The sequence below is a fragment of the Melospiza melodia genome, unplaced genomic scaffold, assembly GCF_035770615.1.
Source record: "Melospiza melodia melodia isolate bMelMel2 unplaced genomic scaffold, bMelMel2.pri scaffold_145, whole genome shotgun sequence".
Classification (NCBI taxonomy): domain Eukaryota; kingdom Metazoa; phylum Chordata; class Aves; order Passeriformes; family Passerellidae; genus Melospiza; species Melospiza melodia.
In genome coordinates, this window is record NW_026948511.1 from 296,153 (window position 1) to 313,087 (window position 16,935).

At 53.4% G+C, this 16,935-nt stretch overlaps 1 protein-coding gene across 1 annotated transcript; it reads left to right on the forward strand.

Annotated features, from left to right (window-relative positions):
- Positions 1-979: 979 nt before the first annotated feature.
- On the forward strand, positions 980-14,943 carry LOC134433162 (zinc finger protein ZFP2-like). The gene is made up of 4 exons (XM_063182042.1): positions 980-984; positions 10,678-13,238; positions 13,438-13,614; positions 14,111-14,943. The coding sequence occupies exon 2, from the start codon at positions 10,686-10,688 to the stop codon at positions 12,465-12,467; it is 1,782 nt and encodes a 593-aa protein (XP_063038112.1). The 5' UTR covers positions 980-984; positions 10,678-10,685; the 3' UTR covers positions 12,468-13,238; positions 13,438-13,614; positions 14,111-14,943.
- The last annotated feature ends 1,992 nt before the right edge of the window (positions 14,944-16,935 follow it).

Sequence of the window (16,935 nt, forward strand, 5' to 3'; positions counted from 1 at the left end):
TGGGCTTCAATTCCCCATTTTTTGGGGTTAAATCCCGAATTTTTGGCAGGAAATTCCAAATTTTTGGGGTTCATTCCCCGATTTTTGGGGTGAAATTCCCGATTTTGGGGGTGAAATCCCCGATTTTGTGGTGAATCCCCAATTTTTTCGGCTTCAATTCCCGATTTTTGGGGTTCAAATCCCCAAATTTTGGGGTAAATTCCCGAATTTTGGGGTGAAATCCCCGAATTTTTGGCAGGAAATTTCAAATTTTTGGGGTTCATTCCCCGATTTTTGGGGTGAAATCCCCAATTTTTGGGATTAATTCCCGAATTTTGGGGTGAAATCTTCGATTTTTTGGTGGAAATCTCAGATTTTTGGGGGTTACATCCCCAATTTTTTAGGTGAACTCCCGATTGTTTTGGGCTTCAATTTCCGATTTTTTGGGGTGAAATCCCCGAATTTTTGGCAGGAAATTCCAAATTTTTGGGGTTCATTCCCCGATTTTGGGGGTGAAATCCCCGATTTTGGGGTTAACCCCCCGATTTTTGGAGTGAAATTCAAAATTTTTTTGGGGTTCAACCCCCGATTTCGGAGTTAAACCCCCGATCATTCTGGGCTTCAATTCCCAATTTTTGAGGTTTCGCATCCCGGATTTTTGGGGTTAAATCCCCAATTTTTGGGGGGTTCCATCCCAAATTTTGGCGGGGAACATCCCCCCCCCCCCCCCCCCCCCCCCCCCCCGATTTTTGGCGGGAAACCCCCGATTTTTGGCGGGAAATCCCCGATTTTGGGATCCTTTTCTCCCTAAAATTCCCTTTTAAATCTCCCCCAAATCCCTCCCAGTTTGTCCCAGTTTGTCCCAGTTTGTCCCAGTTTGTCCCAGTTTGTCCAGTTTGTCCCAGTCCCCTCCCAGTTCCCGCGTAGGCCCCGCCCATTCCGGCGGTGACGTCATCGCGCGCGAACGCGGCCGGAAGTGGCTCCGGGGGCGGCGGGCGGCGCCCGGTGAGGAACTGGGAGGGACTGGGACAAACTGGGATAAACTGGGATGGACAGGGATGGACTGGGATGGACTGGGAGGGACTGGGATAAACTGGGATGGAGTGGGATAAACTGGGATGGACTGGGAGGGACTGGGATGGACTGGGACAAACTGGGAGGGACTGGGATAAACTGGGATAAACTGGAATTTACTGGGATTTACTGGGGCCGTTCCCGGGTGGATCCCGAGCCCCAGATCCCCCGAATTTTTGGGGAATTTTGGGGATTCCAAATCTCGAAGTTTTTGGGGCCCCAAATCCCTCGCAGAGATCCCTGAGGGATCCCAAAATCCCAAAATCCCAGCCCAGGGAATCCCCAAATCCCAAATTCCCCTCAGAGAATCCCAAATCCCCAAAATCCCAAATTCCATCCTGAGGGATCCCAAATCCCCAAACCCCAGCCCAGGGAATTCCCAAAATCCCCAAATCCCGTCCTGGGGAATTCCCAAATCACCAAATGCCATCCCAAAGAAATCCAAAAATCCCAAATTCCCCCCTGGAGTGTCCCAAACCCCAAAATCCCAACCCAGGGAATTCCCAAAATCCCAAATTCCCAAAAACCCCAAATTATTCCAAAAACCCCAAATTCTGAAAATCTGAAATTCCAGAAATTCCCAAAAAATCCCCAAATTCCCAGAACATCCCAAATCCCCAAAATCCCAACCCAGGGGATCCCAAAATCCCAATTCCCAGAATCCCAAATTCCCAAAAACCCCAAATTCTGAAAACCCCAAATTCCCAGAAATTCCCCAAAAAATCCCCAAATTCCCAGAAAATCCCAAATCCCCAAATCCCAACCCAGGAATTCCCAAAATCCCAAATTCTGAGATCCCTGAGAGGATCCCAAAATCCCAAATTCCTGCCCAGGGAATCCCAAAATCCGAAAATCCCAAAAACCCAAATTCCCAGAAATTGCCAAAATCCCCAAATTCCCAGAACATCCCAAATCCCCAAAATCCCAACCCAGGGGATCCCAAAATCCCAAATTCCCCAAACCCCAAATTCCCAAAACCCCCAAATTCTTAAATCCCAAATTCCCAGAAATTCCCCAAAATCCCCAAATTCCCAGAAAATCCCAAATCCCCAAAATCCCAACCCAGGGGATCCCAAAATCCCAAATTCCCAGAATCCCAAATCCCCAAAAACCCCAATTCCCAAAAACCCCAAATTCTGAAAACCCCAAATACCCAAAACTCCCAAATTCTGAAAACCCCAAATTCCCAAAGAATCCCCAAATTCCCAGAAAATCCCCAAATTCCCAGAAAATCCCAGAAAATCCCCAAGTTCCCAGAAAATCCCAAATCCCAAAATCCCAACCCCGGGGATCCCAAAATCCCAATTCCCTGAACCCCAAATTCCAAAACCCCAAATTCTGAAAACCCCAAATTCCCAGAAATTCCAAAAAAATCCCCGAATTCCTAGAAAATCCCCGAATTCCCAGAAAATCCCAAATCCCGAAATCCCAACCCAGGGAATTCCAAAATCCCAAATTCCCCACTTTGAAGGGATCCCAAATCCCCAAACCCCAGCCCAGGGAATTCCAAAATCCCAAAATCCCGTCCTGGGGAATTCCCAAATCACCAAATGCCATCCCAAAGAATTCCAAAAATCCCAAATTCCCCCCTGGAGTGTCCCAAACCCCAAAACCCCAACCCAGGGAATTCCCAAAATCCCAAATTCTGAGATCCCTGAGAGGATCCCAAATCCCAACAAAGGGAATTCCCAAATCCCAAATTCCCCTCAGAGAATCCCAAAATCCCAAATCCCAACCCAGGAATTCCCAAAATCCCAAAATTCCATCCCGAGGGGATCCCAAATCCCAGCCCAGGGAATTCCAAATCCCAAATTCCTCTCAGAGGATCCCAAATCCCAACTTGGACGATCCCAAATCCCAGCCCAGGGAATTCCCAAAATCCCCAAATCCCGTCCTGGGGAATTCCCAAATCCCAAAATGCCATCCCAAAGAATTCCAAAAATCCCAAATTCCCCCTCGGAGTGTTCCAAACCCCAAAATCCCAACCCGGGGAATTCCCAAAATCACAAATTCTGAGATCCCTGAGAGGATCCCAAATCCAAATCCAGCCCAGGGAATTCCCAAATCCCAAAATCCCAGCCCAGAGGAATCCCCAAAATCCCAAATTCCAACTCAGAGGATCCCAAATCCCCAAACCCCAGCCCAGGAATTCCCAAAATCCCAAATTCCATCCTGAGGGATCCCAAATCCCAAAATCCCAACCCAGGGAATCCCCAAAATCCAAATTCCAACTCAGAGGATCCCAAATCCCCAAATCCCAACCCAGGGGATCCCAAAATCCCAAATTCTGAGATCCCTGAGAGGATCCCAAAATCCCAAATTCCTGCCCAGGGAATCCAAAATCTGAAAATCCCAAAATCCCAAATTCCCAGAAATTGCCAAAATCCCCAAATTCCCAGAAAATCCCAACCCAGGGGATCCCAAAATCCCAAATTCCCCGAACCCCAAATTCCCAGAATCCCAAATTCCCAAAAACCCCAAATTCCCAAAACCCAAATTCCCAGAAATTCCAAAAAATCCCCAAATTCCCAGAAAACCCCAAATCCCCAAAATCCCAACCCAGGGGATCCCAAAATCCCAAATTCCCAGAATCCCAAATTCCCAAAAACCCCAAATTCCCAAAAACCCCAAATTCTGAAAATCCCAAATTCCCAGAAATTCCCAAATTCTGAAACCCCAAATTCCCAAAGAATCCCCAAATTCCCAGAAAATCCCCAAATTCCCAGAAAATCCCAGAAAATCCCCAAGTTCCCAGAAAATCCCAAATCCCAAAATCCCAACCCCAGGGATCCAAAATCCCAAATTCCCGGAACCCCAAATTCCCAAAAACCCCAAATTCTGAAAATCCCAAATTCCCAGAAATTCCCCAAAAAATCCCCAAATTCCCAGAAAATCCCAAATCCCCAAAATCCCAACCAGGGGATCCCAAAATCCCAAATTCCCAGAATCCCAAATTCCAAAAACCCCAAATTCCCAAAAACCCCAAATTCTGAAAACCCCAAATACCCAAAACTCCCAAATTCTGAAAACCCCAATTCCCAAAGAATCCCCAAATTCCCAGAAAATCCCCAAATTCCCAGAAAATCCCAGAAATCCCAACCAGGGAATTCCCAAAATCCCAAATTCTGAGATCCCTGAGAGGATCCCAAATCCCAACCCAGGAATTCCCAAAATCCCAAATTCCATCCTGAGGGATCCCAAATCCCGAAATCCCAACCCAGGGAATTCCCAAAATCCCAAATTCCATCCTGAGGGATCCCAAATCCCGAAATCCCAACCCAGGGAATTCCCAAATCCCAAATCCGTCCCTGAGGATCCCAAATCCCAACTTGGACGATCCCAAATTCCTGCCCAGGAATTTCCAAATCCCAAACCCCAGCCCAGGGAATTCCCAAAATCCCCAAATCCCGTCCTGGGGAATTCCCAAATCCCAAAATGCCATCCCAAAGAATTCCAAAAATCCCAAATTCCCCCCTGGAGTGTCCCAAACCCCAAAATCCCAACCCAGGGAATTCCCAAAATCCCAAATTCTGAGATCCCTGAGAAGATCCCAAATCCAAATCCCAGCCCAGGGAATTCCCAAATCCCAAATTCCCAAAAACCCCAAATTATTCCCAAAAACCCCAAATTCTGAAAATCTGAAATTCCCAGAAATTCCCAAAAAATCCCCAAATTCCCAGAACATCCCAAATCCCCAAAATCCCAACCCAGGGGATCCCAAAATCCCAAATTCCCCAAACCCCAAATTCCCAAAAACCCCAAATTACGAAAACCCCAAATACCCAAAACTCCCAAATTCTGAAAACCCCAAATTCCCAAAGAATCCCCAAATTCCCAGAAAATCCCAAATTCCCAGAAAATCCCAGAAAATCCCCAAGTTCCCAGAAAATCCAAATCCAAAATCCCAACCCCGGGGATCCCAAAATCCCAAATTCCCTCGAACACCAAATTCCCAAAACCCCAAATTCTGAAAACCCCAAATTCCCAGAAATTCCAAAAAAAAATCCCCGAATTCCCAGAAAATCCCAAATCCCCAAAATCCCAACCAGGGGATCCCAAAATCCAAATTCTGAGATCCCTGAGAGGATCCCAAATCCAAATCCCAGCCCAGGGAGTTCCAAATCCCAAATTCCCCTCAGAGAATCCCAAAATCCCAACCCAGGGAATTCCCAAAATCCCAAATTCCACTTTGAAGGGATCCCAAAATCCCAGCCCAGGGAATTCCCAAAATCCCCAAATTCCATCCTGGGGAATTCCCAAATCACCAAATGCCATCCCAAAGAATTCCAAAAATCCCAAATTCCCCCTGGAGTGTCCCAAACCCCAAAATCCCAACCCAGGGAATTCCCAAAATCCCAAATTCTGAGATCCCTGAGAGGATCCCAAATCCCAGCCCAGGGAATTCCCAAATCCCAAATTCCCCTCAGAGAATCCAAAATCCCAAATCCCAGCCCAGGGAATTCCAAAATCCAAATTCTGAGATCCCTGAGAGGATCCCAAATCCCAAATCCCAGCCCAGGGAATTCCCAAATCCCAAATTCCCAAAAACCCCAAATTCTGAAAATCTGAAATTCCCAGAAATTCCCAGAAAATCCCCAAATTCCCAGAACATCCCAAATCCCCAAAATCCCAACCAGGGGATCCCAAAATCCCAAATTCCCCAAACCCCAAATTCCCAAAACCCCCAAATTCTTAAAATCCCAAATTCCCAGAAATTCCCCAAAATCCCCAAATTCCAGAAAATCCCAAATCCCCAAAATCCCAACCCCGGGGATCCCAAAATCCCAAATTCCCAGAACCCCAAATTCCCAAAAACCCCAAATTCTGAAAACCCCAAATTCCCAGAAATTCCAAAAAAAATCCCGAATTCCCAGAAAATCCCAAATCCCAAAATCCCAACCCAGGGAATTCCCAAAATCCCAAATTCTGAGATCCCTGAGAAGATCCCAAATCCCAGCCCAGGGAATTCCCAAAATCCCAAATTCCACTTTGAAGGGATCCCCAAATCCCATCCAAGGAGATCCCAAATCCCAGAGATCCCTCAGAGGATCCCAAATCCCAACTTGGACGATCCCCAAATCCCAACCCAGGGAATTCCCAAACCCCCAAATTCCTCTCAGAGGATCCCAAATCCCCAAACCCCAACCCAGGGAATTCCCAAAATCCCCAAATCCCGTCCTGGGGAATTCCCAAATCCCAAAATGCCATCCCAAAGAATTCCAAAAATCCCAAATTCCCCCCTGGAGTGTCCCAAACCCCAAAACCCCAACCCAGGGAATTCCCAAAATCCCAAATTCTGAGATCCCTGAGAGGATCCCAAATCCCAAATCCCAGCCCAGGGAATTCCCAAATCCCAAATTCCCAAAAACCCCAAATTATTCCCAAAAAACCCCAAATTCTGAAAATCTGAAATTCCAGAAATTCCCAAAAAATCCCCAAATTCCCAGAACATCCCAAATCCCCAAAATCCCAACCCAGGGGATCCCAAAATCCCAAATTCCAGAATCCCAAATTCCAAAAACCCCAAATTCTGAAAACCCCAAATTCCCAGAAATTCCAAAAAAAATCCCCGAATTCCCAGAAAATCCCAAATCCCAAAATCCCAACCCCGGGGATCCCAAAATCCCAAAATTCCCTGAACCCCAAATTCCCAAAAACCCCAAATTCTGAAAATCCCAAATTCCCAGAAATTCCAAAAAAAATCCCTGAATTCCTAGAAAATCCCCGAATTCCCAGAAAATCCCAAATCCCAAAATCCCAACCCAGGGAATTCCCAAAATCCAGAATTCTGAGATCCCTGAGAAGATCCCAAATCCCGAAATCCCAACCCAGGGAATTCCCAAATCCCAAATTCCCCTCAGAGGATCCCAAATCCCCTCAGGGAATTCCCAAACCCCCAAATTCCATCCCGAGGGATCCCAAATCCCATCCAAGGAGATCCCAAATCCCAGAGATCCCTCAGAGGATCCCAAATCCCAACTTGGACGATCCCAAATCCCAGCCCAGGGAATTCCCAAATCCCAAATTCCTCTCAGAGGATCCCAAATCCCCAAACCCCAACCCAGGGAATTCCCAAATTCCATCCCGAGGGATCCCAAATCCCAAAACCCCAACCCAGGGAATTCCCAAATCCCAAATTCCATCCCGAGGGATCCCAAATCCCAACTTGGACGATCCCAAATTCCTGCCCAGGGAATTCCCAAATCCCAAAATCCCAGCCCAGAGGAATCCCCAAAATCCCAAATTCCAACTCAGAGGATCCCAAATCCCCAAACCCCAGCCCAGGGAATTCCCAAAATCCCAAATTCCATCCTGAGGGATCCCAAATCCCAAAATCCCACCCAGGGAATTCCCAAAATCCCAAATTCCAACTCAGAGGATCCCAAATCCCCAAAATCCCAACCCAGGGGATCCCAAAATCCCAAATTCTGAGATCCCTGAGAGGATCCCAAAATCCCAAATTCCTGCCCAGGGAATCCCAAAATCCGAAAATCCCAAAAACCCAAATTCCCAGAAATTGCCAAAATCCCCAAATTCCCAGAAAATCCCAAATCCCCAAAATCCCAACCCAGGGGATCCCAAAATCCCAAATTCCCCGAACCCCAAATTCCCAGAATCCCAAATTCCCAAAAACCCCAAATTCTGAAAATCCCAAATTCCCAGAAATTCCCAAAAAATCCCCAAATTCCCAGAAAACCCCAAATCCCCAAAATCCCCAATTCCCAGAATCCCCTGCAGGAATCCCCGCCCCTCTCACTAATGAGATGCAAATGCCTCATTTGCATATTCGCAGCGCCTCGTTTATCCCCATCCCATCCTGGGAATATCCACGGGACCCAAAAATGGGAATTCCATCCCCAATTCCCAGAATTCCCATCCCAGATTTTGGGATTTGGGATTTTTGGGGGATTTGGGAATTTTTGAGATTTGGGATTTTTTGGGGATTTGGGAATTTTTGGGATTTGGGATTTTTGGGGATTTGGGAGTTTTTGGGGATTTGGGATTTGAAGGATTTGGAATTTTTGGGATTTGGGAATTTTTGAGATTTGGGATTTTTGGGGATTTGGGAATTTTTGGGATTTGGGATTTTTGGGATTTGGGAATTTTTGAGATTTGGGATTTTTGGGGATTTGGGAATTTTTGGGATTTGGGGTTTTTGGGGATTTGGGAATTTTGGGGATTTGGGAATTTCTGGGGATTTGGGATTTTTGGGGTTTTGGGAATTTCTGGGGATTTGGGAATTTTTGGGATTTGGGATTTTTTGGGATTTGGGAATTTTTGGGGATTTGGGATTTGAAGGATTTAGGATCTTGGGGATTTGAGGGATTTAGGAATTTTGGGATTTGGGGTTTTTTGGGGCTTGGGGATTTGGGTTTTGGAATTTGGGCGTTTAGGATTTTGGAATTTTGGGAATTTTGGGATTTGGGGAATTTGGGGCCTCCTCGGAGCCATCAGAAGTCCCAAAATTCTGATCCCAAATTTTGGGATTTTTGGGCCTTCGTGGCACCAGGATTCCCAAAATTCCAATCCCAGATTTTGGGGTTTTGGGTCTCCTCAGAATTCCCGAAATTCCAATCCCAGATTTTGGGGTTTTGGGTCTCCTCAGAATTCCTGAAATTCCAATCCCACATTTTTGGCTTTGGGGCCTCTCCAATGACTTTGGAGCTCCTGGAATTCTGATCCCAAATTTTGGGATGTTGGACGCCGGTGGTGACATCAAAATTCCCAAAATTCCGATCCTGGATTTTGGGATTTTGGGGGGTTTGAGATTTTAGAATTTTGGGGATTTGGGGTTTTGGGATTTGGGATTTTTGGGATTTTGATATTTAAGGATTTTGGAATATCGGGAATTCGGGGATTTTGAGATTTGGGGCCTCTTTGAATCCATCAGAATTCCCAAAATTGTGATCCGGGATTTTGGGATTTGGGGCCTCCTTGGAATTCCCAAAATTCCAATCCTGGATTTTGGGGTTTGGAGCCTCTTCAGTGACTTCGGAATTCCCAGAATTCTGGATCCCAGATTTTGGGATGTGAGATTATTTTGGGATCCTGGATTTTGGGGTTTTGGGATCCAGGATTTCGGGATTTTGGGTTCCAGGATTATTTTGGGATTTTTCAGAACCGCTCAAATTCTCTGGAATCCCCCAGTTTTTTTTTGGTCGTTTTGCTCTGCCCAGGGGGTTCCTCGAGGGGATCCCCAATTCCATCCCAGGGGGGATCCCCAAATCCCCCTCAAAATTCCCAAAGGGATCCCCAAAATTCAACTCAAGGGGATCCCCAAATCCATCCCTGGGAATTCCCAAAGGGATCCCCAAATCCATGAGGGGGACCCCCAAATTTCACTCAGGGAATTCCCAAGGGAATCCCCAAATTCGACTCAAGGGATCCCCAAATCCATTCCACAGGGGATCCCCAAATTTCACTCAGGGAATTCCCAAAGGGATCCCCAAATCCATCCCAGGGAATTCCCAAGGTGACCCCAAATTCACCTCAGGGAATACCCAAGGGGATTCCCAAATCCATCCCGGGGAATTCCCAAATCCATCCCAGGGAATTCCCAAAGGGATCCCCAAATCCGTGAGGGGGATCCCCAAATTTCACTCAGGAGATTCCCAAGGGGATCCCCAAATCCATCCCAGAGAAGTCCCAAATCCATCCCTGGGAATTCCCGGGGGGATCCCCAAATCCATGAGGGGGATCCCCAAATTTCACTCAGGGAATTCCCAGGGGGATCCCCAAATTCACCTCAGGGAATTCCCAAGGTGACCCCAAAATTCAACTCAAGGGATCCCCAAATCCATCCCAGGGAATCCCCAAATCCATCCCAGGGAATTCCCAAAGGGATCCCCAAATCCATCCCTGGGATCCCCAAATTTCACTCAGGGAATTCCCAAAGGGATTCCCAAATCCATCCCAGGGAATTCCCAAATCCATCCCAAGGAATTCCCGGGGGGATCCCCGAATCCATCCTGTGGGGGATCCCCAAATTTCACTCAGGAGATTCCCAAGGGGATCCCCAAATCCATCCCGTGGGATCCCCAAATTTCACTCAGGGAATTCCCAAGGTGACCCCAAATCCATCCCAGGGAATTCCCAAATTTCACTCAGGGAATTCCCAAGGGAATCCCCAAATCCATCCCTGGGAATTCCCAAAGGGATCCCCAAATCCATGAGGGGGATCCCCGAATTCACCTCAGGGAATTCCCAAGGTGACCCCAAAATTCAACTCAAGGGATCCCCAAATCCATCCCAGGGAATTCCCAAAGGGATCCCCAAATCCATCCCTGGGATCCCCAAATTTCACTCAGGGGATTCCCAAGGGGATCCCCAAATTTCACTCAGGGAATTCCCAGGGGGATCCCCAAATTCACCTCAGAGAATTCCCAAGGTGACCCCAAATCCATCCCAGGGATTCCCAAATCCATCCCAGGGAATTCCCGGGGGGATCCCCAAATTTCACTCAGGGAATTCCCAAGGTGACCCCAAATCCATCCCAGGGATTCCCAAATCCATCCCAGGGAATTCCCGGGGGGATCCCCAAATTCAGCTCCAGGAGTTTCCAAGGGATCCCCAAATCCTCACCTGTCCCTCACCTGTCCCACCTGTCCCCGCCCCCTGTTCCAGGTGCGACCATGGAGGCCCATTCCCCCTTTGCCCAGGTGATTCCTCACCTGTCCGAGGACGAGGAGGAGGAGGAACCAGGTGAGGAGGAGGAGGAAGAGCAGCCAGGTGAGGAGGAAGAAGAAGAACCAGGTGAGGAGGAAGAAGAACCAGGTGAGAACGAAGAAGAACCAGGTGAGGAAGCAGAAGGAATAGGTGAGGAGAGAACAGGTGAACAACCAGGTGATGATGAAGATTCGGGTGACGACGAAGAACCAGGTGAGGAGGAACCAGGAGATGACGGTGCAGGTGAAGAGGATCCAGGTGACGATGAAGATCCAGGTGAGGAAGAACCAGGAGATGACGATGCAGGTGAAGAGGATCCAGGTGACGATGAAGATCCAGGTGAGGAGGAACCAGGTGAGGATGATGAAGAGGATCCAGGTGACGATGATGATGAAGAGGATCCAGGTGACGACGACGACGATGACCAAGACCACCGCCGCCGCCCAGGTGCCTCCCTCCAGGCGCGCCCCTCCTCCCGCCGGCCCCGCCTTTACCTGCGGCCACGCCCACCCCCGGCCGAGCCCGGCCCCTCCCACCTGCAGCACCCCTGGCCCCACCCACCGGGAGCCCCACGCTGCTCACCTGAGCCAGGTGAGCCCACCACGCCTGGCTTCGTGCAGCTCATCGACGAGCGCGGCGTCTACTCCACCGCCAAGCTGGTGCTGGGCGGGCGCTCAGGTGCGCCAGGTGAGAACGAGGATGGTGAGGAGGAGGAGCAGGAAGGCGCAGGTAAGAAGGAGGAGGAGGAGGATGAGGAGGATCTACCCGCCCACCTGGAGATCCGCCAGGTGATCGTGGCCGACAAACCCTTCCAGTGCCCCGCCTGCCCCAAGAGCTTCAAGCGCACCTGGGAGCTGCTGAGCCACCGGGTGGTGCACACCGAGGCGCGCCCCTTCACCTGCCACCTGTGCCGCGCCACCTTCAAGCGCCACTCGGACTTCAAGAGCCACGCGCTGGTGCACACCGAGGAGCGGCCGCACCGCTGCGAGCTCTGCGGCAAGCGCTTCAAGCGCTCCTCCAACCTGCAGGAGCACCGCCGCACCCACAGCGGCCGCCGCCCCTTCGCCTGCGCCGCCTGCGCCAAGGCCTTCAAGACGCCCTACGAGCGCCGGCGCCACGCCCTGACGCACCTGCCCGCCTCACCGGACGGGGCGGCGCCGCTGCGGTGCGGCGAGTGCGGCAAGGCCTTCCCGGCGCCCGCCGCGCTGCTGCTGCACCGGCGCCGCGGCTGCCGCGGCGAGAAGCCGCACGCCTGCGGCGTCTGCGGCAAGCGCTTCGCCTACGGGCACTCGCTGCGCGTGCACGAGCGCGTGCACACCGGCGACCGCCCCTTCCGCTGCGCGCTCTGCGGCAAGGCCTTCAAGCAGAGCAACGCGCTGGCCTCGCACGCCCGCGTGCACACCGGCGAGCGCCCCTTCGCCTGCCGCACCTGCGGCAAGCGCTTCAAGCAGTCCTCCTACCTGGCCGTGCACCAGCGCGCCCACACGGGCGAGCGGCCGTACCGCTGCGAGGCGTGCGGCAAGGCCTTCGCGCGGCCCTCGCTGCTGCTGCAGCACCGGCGCGCCCACAGCGCCGCGCGGCCGCACCGCTGCGGGCACTGCCACAGGTTCTTCAAGGACCCGGCCTACCTGGCCGTGCACGAGAAGGTGCACACGGGCGAGACGCCCTACAAGTGCGGCGTCTGCGCCAAGGGCTTCGCGCACCCCTCCAACCTGCTGCAGCACCGCCGCGTGCACCGCGACACCTGAGCGCGGTCACACCTGGGCGGGCAGGTGAGGGCGCCCGCCCGGGGAAGGCGGCGGCGGCAGCGGCGGCGGGTGGAGCCCCGCGGGTGGAAGGGACTCGGTGGCACCTGTGAGCCCGGGACAGGTGTGAACCCCGGAATGCTCAGAAAAACCCCAAAAATTGTTCACCTGTAACACCTGGACAGCGACACCTGAGCCACAGGTGAAAGGGACTCGGTGGCACCTGTGAGCCTGGGACAGGTGTGAACCCCGGAATGCTCAGAAAAAACCCAAAAATTGTTCACCTGTAACACCTGGACGGCGACACCTGAGCCCCAGGTGAAAGGACTCGGTACCTGTGAGCCCGGGACAGGTGTGAACCCCAGAATGCTCAGAAAAACCCCAAAAATTGTTCACCTGCAACACCTGGACAGCGACACCTGAGCCCCGTGTTTGGGAACCACAGATCTGCACACCTGGACAGGTGTGAACCCCAAAATTCTCAGAAGGACCCAAAAATTGTTCACCTGTAACACCTGGACGGCGACACGTGAGCCACAGGTGAAAGGACTCGGTACCTGTGAGCCCGGGACAGGTGTGAACCCCGGAATGCTCAGAAAAACCCCAAAAATTGTTCACCTGCAACACCTGGACGGCGACACCTGAGCCCCATGTGTGGGAACCCCAGAAATGCACACCTGGACAGGTGTGAACCCCAAAAGCTGCAGCAGCAACACCTGGACGGCGACACCTGAGCCCCAGGTGAAGAGACTCCAGATCTGCACGCCTGGACAGGTGTGGACCCCAAAAATTGTATTTGGACCCCAAAAAGGTGTGGCAGCAACACCTGGACAGCGACACCTGAGCCCCAGGTGTGGAAACCCCAGAAATGCACACCTGGACAGGTGTGAACCCCAAAAACTGCAGCAGCAACACCTGGACGGTGACACCTGAGCCCCAGGTGTGGAAACCCTGGAAATGCACACCTGGGCAGGTGAGTGCCCTGGGAAGGTGTGGTGGTGTCACCTGGAGCACCTGAGCCCCGCGGGTGAAGCCCCAGGTGAAAGGGCTCGGTACCTGTGAGCCCGGACAGGTGTGAACCCCGGAATGCTCAGAAAAACCCCAAAAATTGTTCACCTGTAACACCTGGACAGCGACACCTGAGCCACAGGTGAAGAGACTTCAGATCTGCGCACCTGGACAGGTGTGGACCCCAAAAATTGTATTTGGACCCCAAGAGCTGCAGCAGCAACACCTGGACTGCAACACCTGAGCCACAGGTGTGGGAACCCCAGAAATGCACACCTGGACAGGTGTGAACCCCAAAAGCTGCAGCAGCAACACCTGGACGGCGACACCTGAGCCCCAGGTGAAGAGACTCCAGAGCTGCACACCTGGACAGGTGTGGACCCCAAAAGCTGCAGCAGCAACACCTGGACAGTGACACCTGAGCCCCAGGTGACGAGACTTCAGATCTGCACACCTGGACAGGTGTGGACGCCAAAAATTGTGTTTGGACCCCAGAAAGGTGCGGCAGGAACACCTGGACTGCAACACCTGAGCCACAGGTGTGGAAACCCCAGAAATGCACACCTGGACAGGTGAGTGCCCTGGGAAGGTGTGGTGGTGTCACCTGGAGCACCTGAGCCCTGCGGGTGAAGCCCCAGGTGAAAGGGACTCGGTGGCACCTGTGAGCCCGGACAGGTGTGAACCCCGGAATGCTCAGAAAAACCCCAAAAATTGTTCACCTGTAACACCTGGACAGCGACACCTGAGCCCCGTGTTTAGGAACCACAGATCTGCACACCTGGACAGGTGTGAACCCCGGAATGCTCAGAAAAACCCCAAAAATTGTTCACCTGTAACACCTGGACAGCGACACCTGAGCCCCGTGTTTAGGAACCACAGATCTGCACACCTGGACAGGTGTGAACCCCAAAATTCTCAGAAGGACCCAAAAATTGTTCACCTGTAACACCTGGGCAGCGACACCTGAGCCCCAGGTGAAGAGACTTCAGATCTGCACACCTGGGCAGGTGTGGACCCCAGAAATTGAGTTTGGACCCCAGAAAGGTGTGGCGGGAACACCTGGACAGCGACACCTGAGCCCCAGGTGTGGGAAACCTGAACCTCCATCCCAGCACAGGTGTGGAACCTGAAACCTCACACCTGAGCAGGTGTGGGAACCCAGGACCTGCACACCTGGGCAGGTGTGGACCCCAGAAATTGTGTTTGGACCCCAAAAAGGTGTGGCAGGAACACCTGGACAGCGACACCTGAGCCCCAGGTGTGGGAACCCTGGACCTGCACACCTGGACAGGTGAGGGAACCCCGGACAGGTGTATGGGCCCGGAACTGCACACCTGGACAGGTGTGGGCCCCAAAAACTGCAGCAGCAACACCTGGAGAGCGACACCTGAGCCACAGGATGGGGTGAGGGCACACCTGGATGGGGCGGAGCACACCTGGATGGGGTAGAGCACACCTGGATGGGGGAGGGGGGCACACCTGGATGGGGGAGGGGGGCACACCTGGATGGGGGAGGGGGGCACACCTGGATGGGGGAGGGGGGCACACCTGGATGGGGTAGAGCACACCTGGATGGGGGAGGGGGGCACACCTGGATGGGGGAGGGGTGCACACCTGGATGGGGTGGAGCACACCTGGATGGGGTAGAGCACACCTGGATGGGGCGGAGCACACCTGGATGGGGCAGGTGCACACCTGGATGGGGTAGAGCACACCTGGATGGGGGAGGGGTGCACACCTGGATGGGGCAGGTGCACACCTGGATGGGGCACAGCACACCTGGATGGGGCGGAGCACACCTGGATGGGGCAGGTGCACACCTGGATGGGGTAGAGCACACCTGGATGGGGGAGGGGGGCACACCTGGATGGGGCGGTGCACACCTGGATGGGGGAGGGGGGCACACCTGGATGGGGCAGGGCACACCTGGATGGGGCGGTGCACACCTGGATGGGGGAGGGGTGCACACCTGGATGGGGGCGGAGCACACCTGGATGGGGTGGAGCACACCTGGATGGGGGAGGGGGCACACCTGGATGGGGCGGGGCACACCTGGATGGGGCGGGGCACACCTGGATGGGGGAGGGGGGCACACCTGGATGGGGCGGGGCACACCTGGATGGGGCGGGGCATACCTGGATGGGGCGGGGCACACCTGGATGGGGGAGGGGGGCACACCTGGATGGGACAGGTGCACACCTGGATGGGGTGGAGCACACCTGGATGGGGGAGGGGGGCACACCTGGATGGGGCAGGGCACACCTGGATGGGGCGGTGCACACCTGGATGGGGGAGGGGGGCACACCTGGATGGGGGAGGGGGGCACACCTGGATGGGGGAGGGGGGCACACCTGGATGGGGTGGAGCACACCTGGATGGGGCGGAGCACACCTGGATGGGGGAGGGGGGCACACCTGGATGGGGGAGGGCACACCTGGATGGGGCGGGGCACACCTGGATGGGGGTGGAGCACACCTGGATGGGGTAGAGCACACCTGGATGGGGGAGGGGTGCACACCTGGATGGGGCACAGCACACCTGGATGGGGTGGAGCACACCTGGATGGGGGAAGTGCACACCTGGATGGGGGAGGGCACACCTGGATGGGGGAGGGGGGCACACCTGGATGGGGGAGGGCACACCTGGATGGGACAGGTGCACACCTGGATGGGGCGGGGCACACCTGGATGGGGGAGGGGGGCACACCTGGATGGGGGAGGGCACACCTGGATGGGACAGGTGCACACCTGGATGGGGCGGTGCTTTCCCAGGACCTGGATTTTCCCCCTTGGACAATGGGACAGGGACAGCTCACCTGGGCACACCTGGGCTCATCTGAGCACACCTGGGGCACACCTGGACACACCTGGGATACACCTGGGCGCACCTGAGCACATCTGGGGTTCACTTGGGCACACCTGGGACGCACCTGGGCACACACCTTGAGCTCACCTGGAGCACACATGGAGCTCACCTGAGCTTACCTGGGACACACCTGAACACACCTGGGGCGTGCCTGAGACACACCTGGGGCACACCTGAGCTCACCTCAACACACCTGGGACACCTGAGTACACCTGGGGCGCACCTGAGCTCACCTGGGCATACCTGGGCACCCCTGGGACACACCTGGGGCACACCTGAACACACCTGGGGCACACCTGGGCGCACCTGAGCTCACCTGGGCGCACCTGGAGCTCACATGGAGCACACCTGGAGCTCACCTGAGCTCACCTGGGACACACCTGAACACACCTGGGGCACACCTCAGATACACCTGGGCACACATGGGACACACCTGGAGCTCACCTGAGCTCACCTGAGCTCACCTTGAACACACCTGGGGCACACCTCAGATACACCTGGGCACACATAGGACACACCTGAACACACCTGGGGCACACCTGAACACACCTAGCACTCACCTGAGCTCACCTGGGACACACCTGGGGCACACCTCAGA

Coding starts and splice junctions, on each gene's coding strand:
- LOC134433162 (XM_063182042.1), top strand. CDS start 10,686: ATGGAGGCCCATTCCCCCTTTGCCCAGGTGATTCCTCACCTGTCCGAG.